This window comes from Podarcis erhardii (genome assembly GCF_964252035.2).
Source record: "Podarcis erhardii genome assembly, chromosome: Z".
NCBI lineage: Eukaryota > Metazoa > Chordata > Lepidosauria > Squamata > Lacertidae > Podarcis > Podarcis erhardii.
The window spans coordinates 46,656,347-46,680,911 of record NC_138504.1 but is presented as its reverse complement, the minus strand read 5'-3'; the positions used below and the strand labels follow the sequence as shown (position 1 = coordinate 46,680,911).

At 43.2% G+C, this 24,565-nt stretch overlaps 1 protein-coding gene across 5 annotated transcripts in view; it reads left to right on the top strand.

The window, feature by feature from the left end:
• CDK5RAP2 (CDK5 regulatory subunit associated protein 2) overlaps positions 1-24,565 on the top strand; it is a 144,891-nt gene that overhangs the window by 95,951 nt on the left and 24,375 nt on the right. For 4 of the 5 annotated variants that reach the window (XM_081847424.1, XM_081847422.1, XM_081847421.1 and 1 more), the window contains 7 exons: positions 1,738-1,975; positions 7,138-7,236; positions 8,699-9,287; positions 11,424-11,656; positions 15,240-15,288; positions 17,024-17,142; positions 23,168-23,293. In XM_081847424.1, coding sequence (XP_081703550.1) covers positions 1,738-1,975; positions 7,138-7,236; positions 8,699-9,287; positions 11,424-11,656; positions 15,240-15,288; positions 17,024-17,142; positions 23,168-23,293 — 1,453 coding nt within the window. The remainder of the gene's footprint in view (positions 1-1,737; positions 1,976-7,137; positions 7,237-8,698; positions 9,288-11,423; positions 11,657-15,239; positions 15,289-17,023; positions 17,143-23,167; positions 23,294-24,565) is intronic. The other variant, XM_081847425.1, reaches the window with a different exon arrangement.

Below are 24,565 nucleotides of genomic sequence, written 5' to 3'. Positions count from 1 at the left end.
CAGTAGCACCTTAAAGACCAACTGAGTTAGTTCTAGGTATGAGCTTTCGTGTGCATGCACACTTCATGCACACGAAAGCTCATACCTAGAACTAACTCAGTTGGTCTTTAAGGTGCTACTGGAAGGAAAGTTTTAAACTGTTAGGGTTAGGTGGCAGGTGGACCAGTGGGTGGACATAGTAGGGGCAGTGGGTTTTGGCTAAACATTTGGAGAAACTTCTTCGTGGTTAGAGCTGTTTGGCAGAGGAAGTCTTAGGAGGTGGTGTACTCTCCTTTGCCAAATGTATTTAAACAGAGGCTGGCCAATCTTTGTCAGACATCTGGTACTACATTTGCATCCTACATTGCAGATCCTGGTTTGAGCAGTGTGTTGGACTAGAAAATAACCTTGCAGGTCACTTTCAGCTCGATGACTCCATGAGGATGTCCTAGGAAGCTCCCAAGAGAGCATATAGAGCCTTTGTATTTGGCTTTCCCACATGCATATGACATTTCTCTGGCCGCTGGTGAGAACAGAATGTTATACTGGATGAATCTTAGTTTGACCCAGTCTTGGAATTCTTGTTGCAGCCTCCATTATTTTACTTCAGGGTACAGAGCTTCCGTTCTTTACCAGTTTGGTTATTAAGTTGTTGATAGACTATATTCCATGAATATATTTAATTAAAAAATAAGTAATATTGAAACATAACATTTGGTGACAATGAATTTCATAAGCTAATGATGCGTTATGTGAAGGGGCACTCCCTTTCCTTTCTTTTTTTAATGTAAACTCATAAGGTTGCTGGAAGGATAAAGTGAGTTTGAATTATTCCTTTATAGAAATCTAATTTGTCAAGCCTTTCTATTTAAACCTTGATACAAAAATGATAATGGTCTTTTTGTTTGTTTGTTTGTTTGTTTGTTTGTTTGTTTTTTACATACCGTTCTTCATCAAAAGATCTCAGGATGGTTCATAAGATAAAAATACAAGATAAAAACACAAATAAGTAATTAAAACAAAAACAAGAAAACAATAGTACCCAATAGCAAAAACATATAACAACCAGAGAAACTCTTTTCTTCCTTTAGCATGCTTTGAGTTTTCTCATCCACCCTTACATGTTATTACTAATCTCACTGACGCTTTGTCACAAAGCTGAACTGAATTTCATGTCACTTTTCACATGAAGGAGAGGCAGCATGCTCTTCTTCAAAAGAAGCACTTTTAACTTTTTTCCCGCAATGTTTTGCATGATATTCCTGTTGTCCCGCTTAGCAGGGTTGTTCTTGCTAGCTACATAATCTAGCCATGTGGACTGTTGTTGAACATCATGGAACATCATCCAGTATGTCTACATAATAATATCATCAGACTAAGTCAGAGGAAGGCAGTGCTTCTTATCTTTATTATTAATTATTATTATTTATTAAACAATAATATCTAATATTATTATTTAATATTGGTAATCTTAGGGTGGTTCACAACATAAATCTGAATTGTGTGTGTGTGTGTGTGTGTGTGTGTGTGTGTGTGTCCTGGTTCACAGGTCACCTACTCTTGAATTGTACATTGTAACTAGGATTAGGGTGTTTTTTAGGAGTGTGTGTGTTGCACCCCCCACCCCTTGGTAAAATGCTACCCCCTTTCAGTTAAGGTTCGTTTGCAAAATATTCAAGGCTGGATTTTAGTGACCATTGTTTGCTTATACTGATCTTCCCTTCTCAACTTACTCACATTTTTCTATGTGTTATTTAGAGTGATCCTTGCCAGCCATTCAAGAAATCCTGTTTGCCTGTTTTACTGAAATTATCCAAGTCATTAGAAAGCATCTCCTTAAAGGACCCCATCTGGAAGCCAGACATGCAACTTCAGCATCGCATCTTTACCTTGGATGAAGATCTGAAGAAAAGAATTGTGCAGCCACTTAATGATGAATTGCAGCCAAATGAAGTTGTGAGTGAGAGATCTGCTCAGGAAGGGATATTACTAGGAGGTAAGCAGTTGAAAATAATACAGAAAGCATGCAGTGGCATTTCGTTCCTGTTGTGGTTGTGTCCAATTTGAATTCCACAGCAATATCCAGGGTTAGCATTGCTTCAGCAATCAATAAGCTGCAAGTTTAAATGCTGTGTGCACCATTCAGTTTTACCCACCTTCCTCAACTCATCAAAATTGTATATTTTACATGTTACAAGTTGGCACCCCTGGGACTGGTCAGCTCGGCTTTCTTCTATTTTTTCGGGAAGAAAGGGGGGCGGGGGAAGAGGATGGTCGTCCCTAGCTTGTATGGTGCAGGACACATTTTGTAGCACTAGCCATGGAGAACAAGATTATCAAGGGCCACTAGTCACAATGGCTATGCTCTCCCTCCACTGTTGGAGGTAGCATGCCTTTGAATACCAGTTGCTGGGTATTATAGCCCCCCCATAAGTAAAAATCAATAGAAATCAATAGAAATCTGAGGTTCTGACTCCCCTCTCAAAAGGCTGCCCCCCCAAAATAGCCTGCTTAAATAGAACATGTTTTATTTATAATTGTTATAATTCATGCAAAATATAGTTACATAAAATGATAGCAAGATAATGAAATATTGTTGAAGCAGAAAAACATAGAATCATGGAGCTGGAATGGACCCCAAGGGTCATGTTTCTTGTGCTATCCCCTGCCATGTAGGAAATTCAGCTAAAACATCCATGACAGATGACCATCCAACCTCTGCTTAGAAACCTCCAAGGAAGGAGAGTCCACAACCTACCAAGGAAGATCCATCTTCCGTGTATTATAAAAAGTAAACAACACTTATTTGACCCCAGTTGTTTGACACTACAGATACAATCCAAAAGATGCACAAGGAGTTCTGTATATGTGGGAGAATTTTAAAAAGCAAGTGTTCCTCATTAACCTGGTGCAAAAGCTTGTCATCCAGAGGAGCCCTAGCTTCCTAGATAAAACACTATAGCCCCCCCGCCCTTATCTGGGAGTAAGATGTGACAACACAACGGCCCTCTCTCTCCCTGGCACCACTGCGCCAGCCCTCAGTTTCCCTTTCATTCAGGTGAATTCCCCCAATGGAGAATGAATCACAAGCGACAGTGGGTTTTTCTTTTAGGAAAACAGGTTGCAAACAAACTTTATTATAACAGATGTAAACAAGGAGTTTTTGTTCTTCTTCCACAGAAATGTAACGAACAGTGAGGTTATTCACAGCATAATGCTTTGCTTTACGTATACTGAAACGTATACTGTTTCAGGTTATAGGCTGTATGCCAGGGGTCAGCAAGGTTTACTTCACCTGGGTCAGTTCACTTCAGTGGAGATCCTTCTGTGGGCTGAATTGCATGTGAGCGTGTGCCCCCACAATTTGCACAGATGCAATTTCTGGTGCCGCAGAAGCGAGTCCCCTGCGCCACACTGCTCCAGTTTAGCGCAGTGTGCGGGGACTCACTGAGCAGGCAGCTGGGTTCGGCGGCGGCTCATGGGCTGGTTAAATGACCCCCGTGGGCCACTTGTGGCCCATGGGCCTTAGGTTGCCTACCCCTGCTGTATGCTGTTCAGGCTTAAGGTTACCTTCTTTTACACATCTTCCATAGATAAGACTTCTCCACACACACTTCAGCAACTTAGGATTTTAACTGGACTGTTTCCCTTACAGACCCCCAAATCCTTCCTGGCCTCGGAATCACTACTGCCCTTTCCTGTCAGAGTATCCCCTCTGGGGACTCTTTTTCCTGTAGGCACCGTGTGGGACTGTGTCTTTTCTGTGATTCAGAACCTGAGAGCATCTCCTGGGAGTTCTCTGCTTTCCTCAGCCTCCTGACAGAATCCCCCTCACACACTCCTGCCTCCACTCCAATTGCCTCTCCTGGAACTCTGGCCAGTCAGGCACTGTTGTTAGTTAATTGTTTGCTGGCAGGGGGGGGAAAACACTTGATGACTCATCCTGCTCAGAAAACAAACTTTTCTGTCACAATAAGGCCCACTGAACTCAGTGTGGCTTTCTTTTGAGTAGACAGTTATTTACTAGATGCAAGTCAGCAGCACTAGATGACCCGCTCAGCCAGGCACTGGGGTGGATTTCTCCCTGTGCCTTGCAGAGCTGGGCTGACGATGCTGATGAGCCATGTGCCCCTCAGCAACATCCAAAGGCCCTGATCCACTAGGTGCTGGGGTGGATTGCACTCTGCGCCTAACAGAGTCAGGCCCAGACTGCCACCAGGCCCAGCACTGGTGGCAGCAACAAGCAGCTCTGGCCATTGCCACCCCACCGCAGCGCTTACTTGACCTGGGGGTTCTGGATCATGGACTCTACTGGTAAAAATAGGAACCTCAGCGATTGCCTTCTCCCACCAGAAACAAACCAGGACTGCTCCAAGAAAACACACATGGCAAAAAGGAACTCTAGGCCCTCGTGGGCCACCCCTTACCCGCTTGGAATTAGCCAAGCAGATAGCCCCATCACTTCTCACTTCCCTCTGTGGCCCCCTAGCCTCGTGCTGTGGCCTCCCATTTTCACATTTTGTAACCTGGGTCCTACTTGGAATTTCCTGGCAGGGCTCCAGGGGCCCATAAGGCCCCTGCTTTAGAAACACTGGTCTACTCTGCCTTTTCAGGCCCTTGGGCATAGAAGGGTATTTTCCATCAGCTGCTACTGGTTATGCCTGGAATTGAACATGAGGATACTGTACCATGAGGCTACAGACCCTTTCTATGGATGTCCATGCTTCCCTGTCTGTTTTTCTGTGGGTCAGGTTTGGGAGCATTTAGATTGGAGAGAATGACATAGGGGTAAGAATGAAACACCCATTCTCCGTTCTCTCTTACTTCCCTTACTATTTCATGAATGTGTGGTGTGTGTGTGTGTGTTTCATTGAAGAGAAAATGTTAATGCCCACATCTTATTTATTATGCACATTACCCTAGGTTCCCGAATGTACTTTCCTTGTGGATCAAGTGGTACATAAGAGAATAAGTATAATAAATAAGATGGTTGCAGAACAGTAATTTTTTTTTTATGAAGACACTTGTTCGCTTGGAGACAGATAAAGTAGATATTTTAACATTGTGGATGAGGAATAGAATTTAATGCCTCACTCGGCTAGAAGAAATGGAGCTGTGCCTTGCAAAGATGTACTCTGGATTACATTGGAAGACATGCCAGTGGTTTACTGCAGGGATCCCTCATGCCACTGAAGGATTGGCATCATTTCCCCTCCCTCCCATCCACTACCACCACCACTTTGCTGTCCCTTTAATTCCATTTATAGTTCAATCCCAATAAGGATTACTTGGATTTTTGCTACCAGGCCAACAATAGTCAGTAGTTTACCTGCCCCCAAACCCATTTCTGCCTTGCACCTACCATCTCCTTGTGATACTGAAGGTTAAATTGCACAGATGGATCTATGAACTTCAATCAGTGAGCAGCTCAACATGCAGCTAAAGGGTTAAATCAGGTGTAATGCTGCCAAATTTGATTAGAATGCCCTCTCCTTAACTTTGAAGAAAGGAGTGGTAGTAGGAGCTGAGGGTTAAAAGTGGTAGAGGAGAGCCAGGAGGATTCTGCAGAAATACTTGGATTGTTGTAGTTATTTACATTTCACCCTGGGGTAGCCAACATTGCACACTCCATATATTGTTTGATTCCAGTTCCCTTCATCAGCTGGAGTCCAACAATGGGTGGCGGGCCACAGGTTCCTCAACTCTACTGGGACCTAGCTACTTATGTTTGACATTCTCTTCTGCAATAATGAATCTGCAGCTTGCTGAGCTCACCAGCAGACAGTTACAGATTGGTTTTGGTTCATATGGCACTTGCCTTTTGTCATCATCATCGGGCTGTGAATTGCCTCACCTCTTCTTTTGGACTACTTATCCCCACTAGGTTACTCCTGATCTTGCCTTTCTTCCATAAAACATAATGGTGGCATATAGGAGGGGAGTTGAGGATTGACCAGACCTGCAAGGCCATTCCATCATGTCAATTTAGATCACACAGAAACATGACGGGGGAAACTAGGGCCCACAGCCAAGTTAATTTGGCTGATGAGAATGCCTGTGAGAATAATTTCTCCCTTTTTTTCTTGGTGCTTTTTAGGCACTATATGCTTGATAATATATTGATTGGGCATCTACTGATAGGGCATGCCAACACTCAACAGAAAATGTGAGGAGATGATGAAGAAAAATAAGATGAAGAACATGGGGCAATTGTCTGCTCTTAGACTGTTTTGCCTCTCTTCCTGCATCCGTAGTACCAGTAGGGTAGAAGATCAGCAAAAGCTAGGAACCAACACCATGTGGCTTTATTTACTTACTCAAAAGGCTTACATTCTTTTCAGCTTCCAAGTCTGCAAGGCGGCTTACAGACAATGAAAATGATTGGTAATAACATCCAAAAGAACTCTTGAACCATCAAACATGCAAAAAGAGATCTGGACAATAAGATAACAGCTGCTACAAAAACAATAAGTCATTAAATCCTTGGGAAAATAAAACCCCTTTAAACTTGGTGTCCATAAAAATAAGAATCCTTACTGAAGAAGCATTTTCAGAGACACTGTTTTATAGGCGAAATGCCAGCATCAAAAAATTCCTGTTCATCACCCACCTAACCTAGGAGCACCCCAGCAGCTGATCTTAAGGAATGGGAACATGACATGCAGGAGGTATGCCTTCAGATAGGATGAGACACTGCGAATGTGTACTTTAGATCAGAGGTAGGGATTCTTTTTCATCTCAAGGGCTACATTCCCTTGCTTGCTCTGAATGACTGTGACCACTGTTTCCATAGCATGCAAGAACCACCCTTCCAGTGGTGGGCACAAGGGGGAGGAGAAACAAATGCAAGTTTTACCTTTGCACAGTAGGCTAGTTTAACACACATTCACACACCACTCTCCATACTCCTATACCTGCAAGCAAAAGGCATTCTCACAGTCCAAGGTCAGGCAAAAACAGCCATGATGCAAAGCTGGACCAGTGAGGGGTCTGTGTGGGGAGATTTCTGAGTGCCAGACAGAGAGGCTTTGGAAGGTTACATTTCTCTCCTGCACCTGTGAAGATCAGTTTGAACTTCTAAATTGCTGAGATGTTTCATTCTTTAAATGTGTCCCTTTTCTCTTACCACTTTTCTCTTCATTTCCATGTTTTCTCCAGCTGAGTCATTGATCAAAGTAAATGGCTCTGAAGTGGATGTCACCTTGGTCAGTGGTGAAAGCAAAGGCGAAACTGCCAAGGATCCGAGCAGCAGCCAAGGTATGAGATGGATACACAAATGATTTTGCCGGGATTGGGAGAACAAACCTTTCTTGCAAAACAAGCTGGTCATTTTTGGTAATTGTCCAAATAAATTCCAGCTAACAGCTTGTTTGCTAAAGTTAATTGCTCCTTTTTACCACAGTCTGTAACTTTAAAATATTGTTTGCTTAATTATCCCACAATAGCAGCCCCTGGGAATAGCAGCCACAGTCTTTTAAGTGTGGAAGAGTCCCTGGGATTTATGAGTATGGGTTTTAATAAAATGAATGAAATGTGTGCACAACTCTCTATGTACTCAGTGCCACAGAATTGGTCTGATCTTGGCTTGTGATTAAAAAAAATATTAATGGATTCTGATTTTTTATTTTTATTTTTGCATTCCTGAGGTTTCTAAACCCTCTCCCTTTGATTCTTACCCTTTCCCTTTGATTCCCTCAAAATATAAAGGAATTAGTGCAGATTATAAATAGTTTATCAGTCGTGTGACTCTGCTGTGGAAGTACCAATATACTCTTTTGTCAACACTAGAAAGTTCCCCAAAGTTCATGTTCCACCAGGAATTTTCCCCATCGTTAAATGATAATGAATGGAAACTGGAAGAACAGTTATGGGACATGAAGAATGTTGCTTGGTTACTAGCAAACCACAACAGAATTTGTCTGGGGTTATTTGCTTAAGGAGTAGGATTCAGATAGCTTGGACATTTTAACCTAACTGAATTGCTTTCCAGTGTCACTTAGATTAGAGAAATGATTAATGGTTAGGTCTAATCTGGTATTCATTGGGATACTTAAATGGAACCTCTATAACCAAAGGAAAAACATTTCTGAGTACTTTGTGCTGGGGCCATGCAAATGGAGTTGACTATCACATTCCTGCCATATCTACCCTTGGAAACACGGTTGGACTGTATCCAGCAAGGTAGTACTTCAAAGGGATGACTTAGAGCAGGTTTTTGGACTGTCAGCAATCAGGTTGTTCATAATAGATTGTGCACTCAGACCTTTTCAGTCAAATTGTTTATAGTTTACATAGCGGAGAAAGTTTATGAATTGAGTTTTGGAATAGTCAAGTGACTGGACAAAGCAGAGGCCACTTGTGTAAATGGAGCTGTCAGTATAAGAGTATTAGATGCAGATGGCTATGAGAGTTGGACTCCAACAACAACTGAAGGACCACCAGTTCTCCACCCCTCCTATAAGCTTTTCGTAATAGTAGGAATGGGGAACCTGTGGCCTTCTGGACTGCAATTCCTACGATCCCCAACAAATGGCCATGCTGGCTGGGGCTGATGGGAACTGGGTCCCACAACATTTGGAGGGCCATAAATTTCCCATTCATGCAGATAATGCTGAGCAGTGGCAGACCCAGAAGCCTCATTGGTTGCAAAAATAAGGGAATGTCTTAGACCGAATCATAACCTCTAACCTTTAAGTAAAACACATTATTTTATTTCCAGAAACAGAAACTTCCACACCTGAGTCAAAGCTTGCTATGAAAGAGCTAAATCAAGAGTTTGCTTTCTCAGAGAAGGAAGATGTTGATGCAACTACCACATACTCAGATTCTAGGAGCTTACTTTCACTCAGCTTAAGAATTACAAGCATAGATGCATTTGACTATGAAGCTACTGATGACATTGAAGAATTGAGACAAATAATTAAGATTCTGAAGTCTGAACTGGCAAAGTACAGGATGCTGATGATCCACTTTGAGCCTGCCAAGCAACTCCCTTCTGGTGATATTTTAAGTACAACTCAGAATGATGCGGAGCTGCCCACGCACCATCATTTTCTTCCCATAATAGATGCCAGTAGGCCAGAGTTGCAAACTTTCTCTGATGAGCATCTGCAGGAGGAGCCTCAAATCCGCATCAAGGATCTCACATCTCATGACTTGGAGCAACAAAATGAAAAAAAAATTCAAAAGCTGAAGGAACTGCTGTCAGAGAATGAGATGGAGTTGGAAAAAGAGCAGATTGCAAACATACATCTTCTGGATGAGGTGTGCCGTCTGCAAAATAAACTTAAAGGAGTATCACTGGCTAGGTGAGCTTATGTAATGTAATACTCCATAGGACTCTGAGCAGCATTAGAGGCCGTACTGATGTCATATCCTCATGCATGTCATCATGAGACAGATTATGCTAGGGCAGGGATGGGGAAGCTCAGGCTTGGAGGCCAGATATGTAGCCCTCCAGGCCTCTATCTGGCCCTCATAACTCACCCAAGAACACATTCCTCACTGCCTTGCTTAGTACCCAAAGTGTTTTGCAGTGCTTAGGGAAACTTCAGAAGGCAGCTTAGAGCAAGGATGGGGAACCTCAGGCCAAATGTGACCCTCCAGATCTCCCTATCTGGCCTCATGTAACTATCCCATGGCCACATTCTCTTCTCAGACCGCGCACTACTCACTAGCCCTGCTTCATAACTCCCTTGAGTGATTTTGCCTGGCCTGAAGTGTCCTCATGCTTGTTTGGATGGAGAACAGAGAAATTAGCCTGCTGTATAAAGGTGGTCCCCCACCCCATAGTGCATCATTTGCTTATGGAGCTTGTTGTCAGTAGATGTAGTGATGGCCACTAGCTTGGGTGGGTTTAATAGAGGATTAAAGCAATTCATGGAGCATACATTTAGCAATGGCTTCCTATCATAGAATCTATGAAAGGCACCATTTTGAGGAACAATTTCTGGGATCAACAATGGGACAGGGCTCTTCTCTTCATGTCCTGCCTGTAGGCTTTTGTTGTAGCATCTGGTTGGCTAACTGGGGAAGCAGAATGCTGGACTAGATGGGTCTTTGTTATGATCCAGCAAGGCTGCTCTTATGTTGAGGTAAATTATTAAAAGACTGGTTACTACCTCCAGTATCGGAGGCAGTATGATGAGGGCTTATGAAATGGAGGCCAGAAATTGGATAACTTTAAAAGAGGATTAGACAGTTTTCATGGAGGATAAGGCTATTGGTGGTTACCTGCCATGATGGCTATATTATGCCTCCACAGCTGGAGACAGCATGCCTCTGAATACTAGTTGCTGGGGTCTGCAGGTGGGGAGAGTGCTGCTGCATTCAGGTACTGCTTATGGGCTTCTCAGAGGTATCTGTTTGGCCACTGTGAGACTAAGATGCTTCACTGGATGGGCCTTCAGACTTTTCTTGTGTGTCAACAGGAAAACTCAGCTAGAGCTTCTAGGATGATTGTGGTGGGGTGTTTCATTTTGTTTATCTTTATCTACCAAACATCTACTTCTCTGTGTATTCATTTTGTTCTTCAGTGGCGCTTTATATGTCACATCTGGGGTTGGGGAAATTAGATTTTTATTAGTACATGCCAGGTTCAAAATACATAAGATGAGGGGGGAACAACAACTGCAGCCACCTTTCCATAAATGACAAAAGAAATGTACAAAAAGGTAAAGCAGTGACAAATTATTTCACAAAACAAAATGCAAAACCTTGTGCTATTTATTTCTCTGTTAGAACAAGAAAGAAGAGTACAAACAGACTTGATTGGGTTCACTTCAGGGTATTTGCTCTGGAGAATTAAATTGCTTCTAAATCCCACTATATCATTTCAATAACAGTTGCCTTGCTCTTGAATTTCTGCATTTCTGAAATATCAAGGTAGTAAGAACAATGTTTCAAATGGTTACTATCATTATCAGTTGTTGATTGTACTCTGCTTAAAAGAAACTGGAAATACTGGATGATATCCAACTAAGTCCTATCCAGTGTAGACACATTGAAAACCACGAACTTGCATTTTTCATTGATTTCCATGGATCTGCTTGTGAGTATGACATAGTTGAATAGCACCCTCTGTGTTCACCATGAACTGCAAATATCTCACTGCTCATATAATATTTTGTTGATTTAAACTGCTTATTAAAAAATCACAAATATTTTGGTAAGTTTTATAGTTAGAGGAAAACTTCACGCTTTGATCAATTCAACTCTCTGAAACGTGGGTCTAGAGGGCACCAGGAGATTCTGCAGAGGAGCTTTCTTCAAGGGGGGGACTGCAGAAGGGAGGTGAAATAGATACTCTCACATGTGGTCCCTCACAAATATCATGCCTTGTGCAAAATTCTAGTCTAGAAATTGTGTTTTGAGTCAACTTTGAAAAGCTGGATGCATCTTCTTTCTAAAGTCGGCTTCTGGTCCCCCCCCCCTTTTTTTTAAAGGCACGATTCCCCAATCCACTCTCCAGTACATGAGCAGTCTTACCAGCGTCAGAAAATTCAAGAGATCCACAGCATCTGTGCAACTTACCGCCAGCACCTGTCCAATTTGATCAGAGCTTTTGAGGAACTCTTGCAGGCCAGCGAAGTGGATTATTGTGTTGCAGAGGGCTTTCGCGAACAGCTGAATCAAAGTGCCCAGCTGTTTGAGAGGCTGGAACAGCAGTGTCTGTATGGTGTGTGGCTGTGTTTGTTGCTTATCTTCAGTTATTGATCTCAGACACACATTCCTATCTGTTTTCTGGGCTCCTATCTGTGTGCCAATGTTTTTTCTTTCCCCTTCTTCTCCTTATCGCGTGGTGATTGTCGAAGATTGGGCCCCTCATTTATCATTTAAGATAGGAATATAGATATACTATGGGATCTTCAACAAATGTTGCAGAGTTGAGTGCTGCTGTTCAGTTTTTAAAACGTATATTTTAAACTCTGGACAGAAATTCCAGGCAATCCCACAAACTGCAATCCCATTGGGTAGCAGTACCAACCAAGTGTGCTACCAAGTGCATGCCCCATTAGGTGTGCAGAAGTGTAACTTTATGGGCACAGCATGGGGTTGCAAATATTTCTGGGTTTGATGTTACTTTGTTTTCCAAATACCAAGAGACTTTAATTTGAGAAACAATATTGTAGTTTACATGTCCTAGCTGTATTCTCAAAAGACTTGAGTGTATTCAATTATCATATATCAAATTCTTCACACTGGAAATAAGTTTCTCCAGCGAATAAACATTAAAATGCCTTTCTGTTCAAATCAGCAGATGGTATCATATATACTAATGAAATTGCTGACAACTGAGACAATTCAATATATCTTTGCACAATAGGGTTGCACTGAATCACAAGTAAAGACGAGGGCTGGAGCAGAATATTCATGCAGGCTGAAAGTTAGAGTGGCAGTCATAGTCCACTGTTTTGTGGAAGGGCTGTGGTTTGGGGGTGCAGATTTGATTTTTAAAAATTCTGTTTAGTAAAGGCATTTATACTTAGCCCTGTAGCCCTGTAGCCCTCTCTCTCCCAGAGAGACTTAAAAATCAGCAGTAAGAAGGTCCCTGCCCTCAAACTTAGAATATAAAAAGACATGGCTGTCCTTATGATGTCTATGCATCAGCCTGTCATAATAATAACCTTTAAACAAAATTTGCCTTCCTAAACAAGGGGTGGATAGGTTCCCCCAGCCCAATGCATCCATATGTTTTGGTGTCAGTGGCCAGCTGCTTTTGCAGTCATCATTCCCTCACTGCCTCCTTGGTCCTTTGGCATGTGTAGAGGACTTGGGGGAAGGAAGGGTTATTTCTTTCCTCTGGGCTTTTGCAGAGGCAGGGCCACAGGAGAAACTTGTGCTGCTGCTTCAGGTGTTTAGCACAAAATGAGAGCAGCCTCCTCCCCAGCCTGTTTTCCCCCAAGTCTTCTGGCATATGGGGAGGACTCAGGAATTGAGTTGACACATCCCTGTCTTTCTGGAGACCCTGTAAAAAACTGGCCAGATTGGGTTTAGGTGTGGCGCTGCCTGGCGGTCAATAGGCAATAATGCAAGCTTGAATAATTAATTAATTCATTAAAAAAGGAAGCTGCCATCTTGGCTCCTCCCCGTTCCTCCCTCCCTCAGTTTTTAATTTTGCCTTGTGGGAAGTGGTTGTTTCTTCCTGAGACTTCTGGTGCACACCTTTTTTCAGTCTGGTTAATTCCTTGTTTATTCTGCCTCTTGTTGAATTTCTCTGTGGCTCTAGTTCCTTTACCCTCTGCTTATTTTCATTACTTATAAGTATCAGTAGCTTCTGTATTTCTCCCTCTCAAGCCCTAATGCTGAGTGCAGTTAAGAAACGGAAACTGTTAGTTCTCCATGGGGGTTTAGCCAGTTTTCTGCCACTTTGCTAACAATCTGCAAACAACTGGCTATTGTTCAGTTCTGCTACTTTGCCTGCATTTAAATGGTAAAGGCACAGATGAAATCCACACTCCCCTGCCAGGAGAGAATTGCAGCAGCAAACTACAGCCTGTAAAGGCAATAGGCATGATTCAGCTAGATCTGCCTCTACTCAGACTTTAGCTCCAGCCCTCCTCCCATGTAAGCAGCAGCTACTGCTACTTTCAACAGTTATGACAGATCTTCCCAGTTTACCAGCCTCTCCTTCCCCCTCTCTAGGGGATTTCTATACAGAACATCTCAGAGCCAGATCAGGTGTGCCCATAAATTCCCCTTTATATGGCATTATTCTAACTGAGGGAGAGGTGTGCAATAGAAAGCTCAGCAGGAGGCTCTGTCCCTGCTTTGGCTGAAGAATGCTCACTGCACAGAGAGAGAATGGCAACAGAATACAGTGGACGCTTGGGTTGTGAACGTGATCCGTGCGGGATGCACGTTCTCAACCTGCAGCATTTGCAACCCGCGTCTGCGCATGCACGGGTTGCGATTTGGCACTTCTGCACATGTGCAAAGCGTGCTTTAGCGCTTCTGCGCATGTGCGACCTCCGAAACCCAAAAGTAACCCGTTCTGATACTTCCGGGCTTTAGCGGTCTGTAACCCGAAAAAATGCAACCTGAAGTGGCTGTAACCCGAGGTATGACTGTATTCCTGTGGAGGACAAGGAGAGCAAGCAATTCAATCACAAGGAAGCTCTCCCTCAGCTGGACTTAGAAGAATTCCTCATCCTATGGAAACTCCTATCAGAGCCAATGTATTTATGCAGCTCACCCCAGCATGAACCAGCCTCAATATTCAATATTCAGTACTCAATACACAACTGTCCAGAATCGGTCTCAACTGATGCAGTTTTCTGCAATATTTATTCCTTAATTTCTGATCTACTTCACTGCCCCAAGGAGACCTAGCTAAAAAAGTACGTTTACCTTCAGCCCCATATCAGTTTCCAAATGTTCTACATCAACAATCTGTATCTACTACTACTCCCTCCACCTCCAGGAGGCAGTCTAAAGTGTGACCTTCACGCAGGAGTTCTCAGTCGCAACCCAGGCACTCTGTTTCCCTTGAAGACCTTGACTCTGACCATCAGCCACAGGATGAAGGTGATGAATGGAGTGGTGAATGAGGAGTCTGATTCTTGCAGAGTTGCCGGCACTCTGATTTCTTTACTCCCTGGTGCAAATCTATTCTGCGATTATTCTGTGATACCTTTACTCTTCTATGCTTTGTCTGATAGTTCCTTCATCATACTTTTCTACCTTTCTTACTGGGAAGTCTCAGTGAATCCTTTAGGCAACCTTTTCCTGTTGAAAGCTGCCTCCTACGCTATACTAATACCAAATCGCCCAACTTTCTGGCTTGTTATCTAAAAACTGAAGCAGCGAGGAGCTAAGACGACAGCTTCCCGCTTGAATTGTTTATCTTTTTTAAGCTTGCAATGTTGCCTATTGACCGCCAGGCAGTGCCAAACCTAAAATCTGGCGGCAGCTTTTACAGGATCTAGAAATACTTTTCATGGTAAATATAAGTCCTTTCTGTAGCAAGCTTGGGGGACAGATTGCAATGGCTTGAGTTTCTTGCAGGGAAGAACTATTAAGAGGGACTTGCACGATTTCTTTGCCTCTCCAACACCCCACCCTTTTCTCCAAGGCCTCTGCATTTGACTTGGGGGGGTGGGGGTGGGGACTAAGCATGCCAGGTTTGCAGGATGCAGAAACAGGAAAAATCTGGTTTCTTTCAGTGGCAATAAGCCTCTGAATACCAGTAGCTGGGGAGGTGGAGAGATCACTTTATCTTTTCAGCATAATTTTGAAAGGCTTCTTTTCCCCTATTGCAGGAGAGTCAATTGATGATGAGATGACTCAACTGTGTGGCCTTGCACGAAGGTAAGTGCATCATTCCCTTTTGCTAACCTTTCTTTAGTTAGTTCACTACACTTAGCAGTCACAATTGGGGCACAACATTTTTAAGAATTACATTAGGCTGAAGGTTGAGAGTCTGGTGTCCTCCTGCTCCCCTACATATTTTGTGGGGTTCAGGTGAGACAATGAACATATCCCTTGATGAACTCTAGGGCAAATAAGGGAAAAGTTCATTGCTTATTCCACATCAAGGAACCCATTGAAACATCAACTGATCATTGCTATATTGAAGGGAAAAAAACTTAGCGTATTTTTCGCCCTATAGGACGCACCTAGTTTTTGGGGGGGGAAATCAAGGAAAAAATTTTTATTCCCCCCCCCCCCCAGGTTTGCGTAGCCATCCTCAAGCTAGAAGAGGGAGACCGAGCGCTCCGTCTCCCTCTTCGGCCTTCAGGGACAGCCTCCCTAGCCTCTGTGGGGCAGCGCACTCCGCTGCCCTGCAGAGGCTTTGCACAGCCATCCCCAAGCTAGAAGAGCCTCTCTAGCCTCCGTGGGGCAGCGGCTTGCCCAGCTGTCCCCCGAGTTTTTGGGGCTGGCGGGGGGGAGAAGCAAGCTTGCTTCTCCCCCCCCCCCCCGCCAGCCTCCAGATCAGGTCGGGGAATAGCGGGGTGGCGGCGCTCCGCCTCCCCACTATCCCCCGAGCTTGTGGGGCTGGCGGGGGGGAGAAGCAAGCTTGCTTCTCCCCCCCCCCCGCCAGCCTCCAGATCAGGTCGGGGAATAACGGGGTGGCGGCGCTCCGCCTCCCCGCTATCCCGCGAGCTTGTGGGGCTGGCGGGGGGGGGGGGGAGAGAAGCAAGCTTGCCCCCCCCCCCGCCAGCCTCCAGATCAGGTCGGGGAATAGCGGGCTGAGCTTGTGGGGCTGGCAGGGGGGAGAAAGGGACGCACACACATTTCCCCTTCCTTTTTGGAGGGGAAAAAGTGCGTCCTATAGGGTGAAAAATACGGTATTTGTTTTGCTATTCCATATGAGAAGGTTTACCAGGATTGCCACTCTTTCCAGGCTGCTTAGGAAGCTCTCTCATTAAAAGTTCATTCAGTGGCTTGCAAATCATATTTTTAAAATAGCTGTCCTTGTCATCAGACTCTTGCCCTTTAAAAAGACAGGGAAAAAAGAATGGGGAGGAAAGAGGAAAAGAAGAAAATTCTGACACCAAATTCTTAACATTACAAGATTTTTGTAATGACTGGCTTGGATGGAAACAAGCTGCTCACATTTCAAAATAGAAGCCTTGACACCCATCCTGGAAGTGACTGTAATGCACTTCCTCCCAGAGTGGAGCATAGCAGGAATCTATGGCTAGTCATACTCTGAGTATACCCTTTTAAATTAATGAATATGACTAGCCTAGATCTATTCAGTGGGTCTACTCTGAGCAGAAAGTAGTTGGAAATAATCTTCAGCTTCTTGTCATTCCCAGATTGGCTCATAGGGGCCCTGTTGATGCCACCACTCCCAGAGCAGCTAATCCTGTTCATCTTCCTCTCAGGGCAGGTGCAACTGATGGCCTTGGGAAGTGTGGGAAGAGGCCCAGTCCATCTGGTGAGAGCAGCAGCAAGTAGAAGTGGTAGTTCCTTGCTGTCTGCTACTTCTGTGATTCATAGTGGTCATGAACTTGGCTATGTAACTTACCATAAATAAGCTCTCCAGACATTAGGCAGAATTCATGTTAAGACATCCCCTCTTCTTTTTCTTCCATAGTTTATCTGACTTGGAGATGCCACAAAAGCCATCCTGTTTGGAATCCTCCTGGCCTGAAAAAGAAGAAACGGAGGGCGAGAGGGAAAACCTGGCAATCATGCCGGTCAAATTCCCCCCAGGTAAACTAGTTTACTCTAGCAGAGGGAATCTTTAGCAGCCTTGAGGCATCATTGGAAAAGGAAGTTTCTGGTTTGAATGCCATAACTGGTACACTGGTCGGGTTTGTGGAGACAGGAATTCTGATTGCAGCACTGCAGACAGGACCTACCAGCAAAGAAACTGAAGTTAGTGATGGTTTGAAGATATATCAAGATTTAGATAGGTCTGAGATTGCTAAGTTCATATCAGTAACTGAACAATTTTGTTGTTGGAATCTTTCTGTCTTGAGAGAGTGGAGTGCACCTCTGTGGCTGCAGACATTGATAACTCGTAACTGCTGCCTCCTGCGTTGTTTTTGCTGCATTATATGTTTGCTGACAGGGAACTGTTAGTTAGAATTAAAAGGCTGCACAACCCATAGCAAGTTAAATATCCTTCTCCTGTACATAGCAGAAAAAGGAAATTGCAGTCTGGAAAAAGGCAACTTGAGAGGAAGGAACAGGACATTCTCAAGCCATAAGGCCTTTGCTACTTTTACTAATAATATCCAGATACGCTCCAATAGTCAAGAAGGGAAGATTCGTTATATTGGCCCAAATGCAGGTATTGGAAGAAATATAGCCAAGTTAGAGGTTCAAAACTTCAACCCTGCTAGCAATTTATTTTTCAGAAATCAAAAGAATTATACATTAAAAAATGCTCAAGATAAGACCAGGCCTAGGGGTAATTATAGAAAATCAAATTATGATACCTTCAGCTCTTCTTTAAGATACCATAACTGACTAGAAAACATCCAAAAAGGTCTTAATAGTTTTTCCTGGAACCTGGCAGGTTGGGATAATAAGGTGGATAAGGATTTTATTTGTATGCTCTAGCAATTTGATAAAATATGTTTGCAGGAGACTTGGTCTTATTAACCTAACCTGCTCCTGCCCTCAACTTACAGGATTGTAACTCTTCTAGCCAGTCAGCTGTTAAGAAATTTAAAAGGGGCTGAGGAAGTCAGAGCTTGACTTATTTTATATGACTTGATTTGGCAGGAGAAGTTTGGATGGCAGATTTTGGAATTCAAAATAATTATATTTGCCAGTAGAAATCAAAACTGAGCTCTATAAGGAATGCATAGCATGGTGGATGCCTACCATGACTGGCTTATTTACCACCATAAACAAGGGCAAAAACTATTGGCCACTTAGCTTGTTAGACATCTCAAAGCTATGCATGGTATCTCCTTCAAAAATAATCAGACTGGTTGCAAAATAACAACATTATTCATGCAAACAAGTGGGTTTCAGAGAAGGACACAGTACCATTGATCAATGTTTTATTCTGAACCATAGAATAAGGAAATAGACTAGGAACATTAAGAATAATCTTTATGTAGCCTTTTTATCTCTGCTGCATTTGCCTCTATTAATCAAAACAGACTGGGAGAAATTTCAAATTGCCAATACTGACTGCAGACTTCTGTTATTGATCTAACAGCTGTACTGAAATGAGGGTCAGAGTAGGTTTAAAACGGGTTGGAGCGCGTGCGCCCGCATGAGTGCATGCACCTGCGATTTCCGGGGTCTGCACAGTCACGATTTTCGTTGTTTGCACTTGCGCAGATGTGATTTCTGGTGTCTGCGTGTGCACAGACGCAATTTCCAGCACCGTGGAAGCGAGTCCCTGTGCTGTGCTGCGCCGGTGTAGCACAGCACGCTGGGACTCGCCGAGTGGGTGGCTTGGTTCTGGGGTGACTCGTGGGCCAGTTAAATGGCCTCTTTGGGCTGTTTACAGCCCATGGGCCGCACATTGTCGACCCCTGGTTTAAAAGGTTGCACTCTGGCTCCCACTCTTTTAAACTTTTATATTAATGACAGGAAAGCCTATATATTACTCTTAATGATTTGTTAGCAAACACAGTCCTAAGTATAAATGGTATTTACATCAGCAAGCTGTAGAACAAACTCACTCATATCTGGGTGTACTCTTTAGTGAAACCCTCTCTTGGAAGTGCTGTATGGAGGCAGTGAAAGTCAAAGCAGAGAAAAGCATAGGGACATTGATGAAGTTCTATTACAATAAGGTAGGGCAGCTGATTGAACCTGCCCAAAATGGTAGCAAAGTGCTTATCCAGTGCTCTGTGGTGTTGAAATCTGAGGCTCTGATTTTAACTCCATTAAAGTTTTGGAAACTGTGCAGAATATATATTTTTTTCCCTGGAAGAAATACTCTCTACCATCAGGAATATCAGGAGCTCTTTTTTGTACAAAATCCAAGTGGCCGACAATTAAGGCAAGAGCTGACTGCACTCAGTTAAAGTATATTAGAAGAATTGCTGTTATGCCAATTGAGTGTTTTCCTGTGCTGTGCTATAGGGAATTGGGTGAGAACCAGTGCTGAAAAGCAGCTTGTCAAGATATTTTAGACTATGATTATTTTCCAGAACTGAACTCTGCATTTACCTTGAATACATGTCAACTAAGGGATTGGCTCTTCTGGATAGAATCCAGAAGGGACCTGCAACTTATTAGAAATACTACATTTCATCCTTAGTATCCACTCCCAAGAACAGAGCATTTTACAGCTAGTTATCTGACCGAACTCTTAACAGCTTCCTTAAAAATGCCTTTATTGAGCTGCGTTTCCAAGTGATGCCCACCACATCCTTGAATGGGTACTGCAACAAGGTCCCGTGCATCAACAGACTTTGTATTTCTGGTCAACCTCAGGTGGAAGATATTACTCATTATCTGTTAGCCTGCCCCCTTATATATAGACCTGAGATCAGTTTTGAAATTTTTGTTCACATAAATAAACAAGCAGGTAAAGCCTCGCAGAAATGGTCCAGTTTCATTTGAGTGACAACAATAGCTTCATAACTCAGAGAGTGGCCCTCTGTGCATTGGCTGCAAAAAAAAAGAGGGAAAAGGAGTTTGATAAAATCACTACAGTGGTACCTTTGGATGCGAATGGGATCCGTTCTGAACCCCTGTTCGCATCCTGAAGTGAACGTAACCCGCGTCTGCACGTGCATGGGTCATGATTCGTCGCTTCCGCGCATGACGTCATTTTGAGCGTCTGCGCATGCGCGAGCGGCGAAACCCGAAAGTAACACGCTCTGTTACTTCTGGGTCGCCGTGGAGAGCAACCTGAAAATGCTTAACCTGAAGCTACTTCAACCCGAGGTATGACTGTATTAGTTGTTGTGGTGATTCAGAGGTATAATCTGAAATCAAGCTACGTTTAAGCTTACTGGTGTCTCTGGTATCTTCTGCATCGTGGATGTTGGCTTATATTATGGATGTTTGTTCTGTATTATATTATAAATACTATTGCTACAAGTTTGTCATGGCCTTTGGCTAGAACAGTTAACTTACAAAGAACAACTAGTTTACCCACTACAGGTTTACTAGGCATAGAAGGACATCTACTAGATTTTCTGGCCAGGATTCCATCCTCCGCCATTGTTATTTTAAATTGAGGCACACAGACCTTTTGGCTGACAGAATCTGCTTCATTGTTTTATGAGTACCCCAAGATCAGCTTGGAGCAAAAGATGTAAACATAATAATTCTACAGGAATAAGTTTTGAATTTCAGAACTGAATGGAGTTCACAGTCTTTTCTCTTGAAAATCTATTTCTGAATACCCTAAGATTTCTTCATTTCAGTAATATAATTTAAGGTGTGAGAGCACTCATTTTGTTGCTAATATTGTGAAAGTGTAGGTAGTAGGTAGATGCATTTTACCACAAATCACTCAGAGATCTTCTACCAGTGGATTCAATCTGCCTATCCTTGTTTTAGACTTTTAGTGTTTCTATTTTAAAAATAGATGGACTTTTCTCTAAAATTCAAATTAGGAGCTAGAATACAGACAATTGATAGGTGATGTTTAAGTGACATGGTTTCTACCGCTATAAAAGCCCAGGTACTGTTTCATTGGGATTGAAGTGTGCTGCATAATTAATAGGAGGAGTGAGACTTGACCTGGAACAGGACACCCAGTGCAACTGATGCTTATCAGGCTGTTCTGCTAGAGACTCAATTGAAAGCAGGTGGTGTTTGCAAAATGCTCTGTTTAAAATAAAACAGAATTTATTGGAACTGGCTGAACTAACAAATAAAATGGAATAGGTGAATTCCTGACCAATGTGGAAGTTACTGCAGGTGGAGGCAACCTGCAGTCAACCATCAAAGGTACTTTTTAATTGAAACAGAATACTGTGTAATATGCTTCCTTATTTTTTTTCCTGTGCTATGTGAATCAAATTCATCTACTAAATAGTTTCATAAAGTGTTGTCCGAGTTCATGATGCTCTACAGAGTATCATTAGTGAAACTAAGGGGTTCCTGCCCCAGTGAATTTACAAACCAAATGTCAACAGTAGTTTGAGATCAGAGGTAGAGAAGGAAGAAGTGAGTGTAGGACAGGGTCACAGGAAGAAGGGAGAAAGGAAGAGTTTCAAAAGGGTGACCAAATGCATTGACATGTAAAGTAGACTTATTTTCAGGAATGAAGCTGGGGAGTTGAAAAAACCCTTTTTTTAGATTAGCTTGCCTTGTCACCTGAGATTGCCACCTGAGATTCTTCATATGGTAGCCCTGAATTCAAAAGGTAGGCTGGTTGCACAGGAAAGAGAGGGCTGTCCCTGAGGTGGTACCTCAACTATTGAACTTCCTCCCTAGCAGAACTCAAATTACTGTGTTGAGAAGGTAGTGGGGGACATAATTTGACAAAGCATGAAATGGGAGGTATAGATTGCATTAAGAGTCTTCTATACCTCCTCCCTAATTACTGAAGTGAGGTGAAGTCTTTCTGAGCTTTCAACAGCACTCTACTGCTTCTTCCTTATTCTTCTGTTGTCTTTTAATCCATTTTAGTTGGCATTTTGTATTGCATTTAATTGGTCTGTCAGCTGCCTTGAAAGCTATTCTGATGGGAAAGATGGGACTATAAACATGCGTACATACACACACATATACACGAAAGTGTAGGCAGCTTATTGGACAGCTGAGGGTAGGGAGGCTGATGTTCATGGGCAAGGCTGGAGAAAAAGGGGAAAATAAGAACAGAAAGTTGGGGTGCAAAGTCAGTTGAAAGTCAAAGATGAGGGTTGATGGAAAGCTGGTGTAAAGATATACAGAGGGTGTCATGTGGTCTCAGTGATGAAAGGGAAAGAGGGGGATGGTTTTGGCAGCAGACCGGTGGGTACAGCTGAGAGGATTCTGTGAGGCAAGAGACTGCCAGAGAGAAGGTGCTTGTGGTTCTTGAGGCAGGAGATTACCAGATTTTGTGGGGTGGGGGATGTGGATGGAGGAAGAGATTTTTGTAATGATATTTAAGGGAGAACTGATAACTTGGCAATGGACTTCCATTGCCCTCTGCGAGTTGAAGGAAAATAGGAAATCTGGGTGACATTTCTTCAATAGCATCGATATAAATCAGGTCAGGGGAACCTCTGGCCCCCTGGTTGTTGCTGGACTCCAGCTCCCTTCAGCCCTAGCCAGCATAGCCAATGGTCAGGGATGATGGGAGCATGGACTCCAATGACATTGGGTGTGGGGGAGCACAGTGATTGTAGCCAACTTTGCTTTGAGAGTTACTGACTTGTGTATGCCCACACAGATTATATTATTACTACTACAGTGGTACCTCAGGTTAAGTACTTAATTCGTTACGGAGGTCCCTTCTTAACCTGAAGCACCACTTTAGCTAATGGGGCCTCCCGCTGCCGCTTCACGATTTCTGTTCCCATCCTGAAGCAAAGTTCTTAACCCGAGGTACTATTTCTGGGTTAGCAGAGTCTGTAACCTGAAGTGTATGTAACCTGAAGCGTATGTAACCCAAGGTACCACTGTATTACTATTAAATTTTCTGTACCACCCTTCATCCAATTTGTGTCAGATTTTATATTTTGTGTGTCAGGGTAAAATGACTGATGCTGTCTTTTGGAGACCTAAATGTGAAAGCCCTCCAGTAACTAGTAAAGAGCCATAATATTTTCAGTCCCCTGCTCCAGACTTTGATATGGCCACTCTCTTGCCATTTATTTAGAGTTGTTGATGGAGCATCTCCAAGAAATACGAATGTTGAGGCACCAGCTTGAGGAATCCATCAGAACCAACGACCGGCTAAGGAAGCAACTTGAGCAACAAGTGTCAGACTCTGCTCAGGAGCAAGGTAGAATATTTGAAGTCAAAGTCTGCTTAGGAAGGTTGGAAGGAAGGAGAGCTGTGTAGACCTCCAAAAAAAGAAAATAGCCCTCCTTTATATGCAAACAGTGATATCACAATATGGGTTTCATGAGTATTCGTACCTGCCCCATATCAGAAGACACAGGAAAGGCACTGAACTTCCTCCTCAGGCTCTACTTTGAACCCTACTCTTATTAAATGTTGCATTTTTAAGCATCCTATGGTTGCGCTTTTGTTGTTGTTTTTAAATGGTGCTATCTGGAAATGGTGATTCCTCTCAGGAGTAATTTACACTGATGGAAAAGTATATATATAAATGCCTCTAGTTTGTTCATGAAGTATTTACAAGCAGCTGGAAAGCCATGCTGTTCTCTTGCGAAATGACCACACCTGAAACTATTCCAGCTCTTGTTTTTACGGCTTCATAAAGATTTGAGGAAAGGACATCTGGTTAATGCAGCAGGCATACAATCTCTTACACCTTTTCATCCATCTTTCTGTTACTTTGGTTAATCAAATTTATCACTGTGTGATGGATTCCTTACCACTGCGGAAAAAGGAGCAGGGCTGTTTTGTATTTGTAAGTGAGAGAATCCTCCCAGCTCCTTCGTATTTTGATGGCAAATCAAGACAAGGCACAGGAGAACTATGTTTAAGCTGAAAAGTAGTGTGGGGAGGGGAATCGAGTTGGAAAACCAATGCTGTTGGAATGGAGCGTGTCTCTCCCCTGGTTTGGTTTCTATATCTTTTCTTCTGTGGGGTAAGCAGCTTTGAGGGAGAGTGGATTTGGATCAGAAAACATGAAGGAAAGGGGCTAACCCTCTGCATTGCAGCCTGGTCCTGTTCATTATTTTTTAGGCAAGGAGATAGGATCGCTGCAGTTTCTGTTCAACCTCTTAAGAAATATGGACTATCTGATGATTAATCTTCAGCCATCTTGTCAATTTGACCTTGAGGCTGTGGGGTCAAACTACACAGCACATAAAATGTATTATTGTGTTTAATGTGGACTTGCTTATTGAATTACTCCCTTATGGCTATTCCAGTACGCAAGAAGGGAAGGGGGTTGCTACTGACCCAGTGAAAAGTTGCCCTGTGCTGCCTGTTTACTGGATCCAGACAGGGGACATACTTCTGCCAGAGGTTAAACCTCTCTCTGGTGGTGACAGCCAGGGATATGGGCCATCCTGCTCTTCAGACTGATGCTGTCCGGGGTTGGCATAAGTTAGGCTAATCAACGATCTGAAGAGTCTTCTCT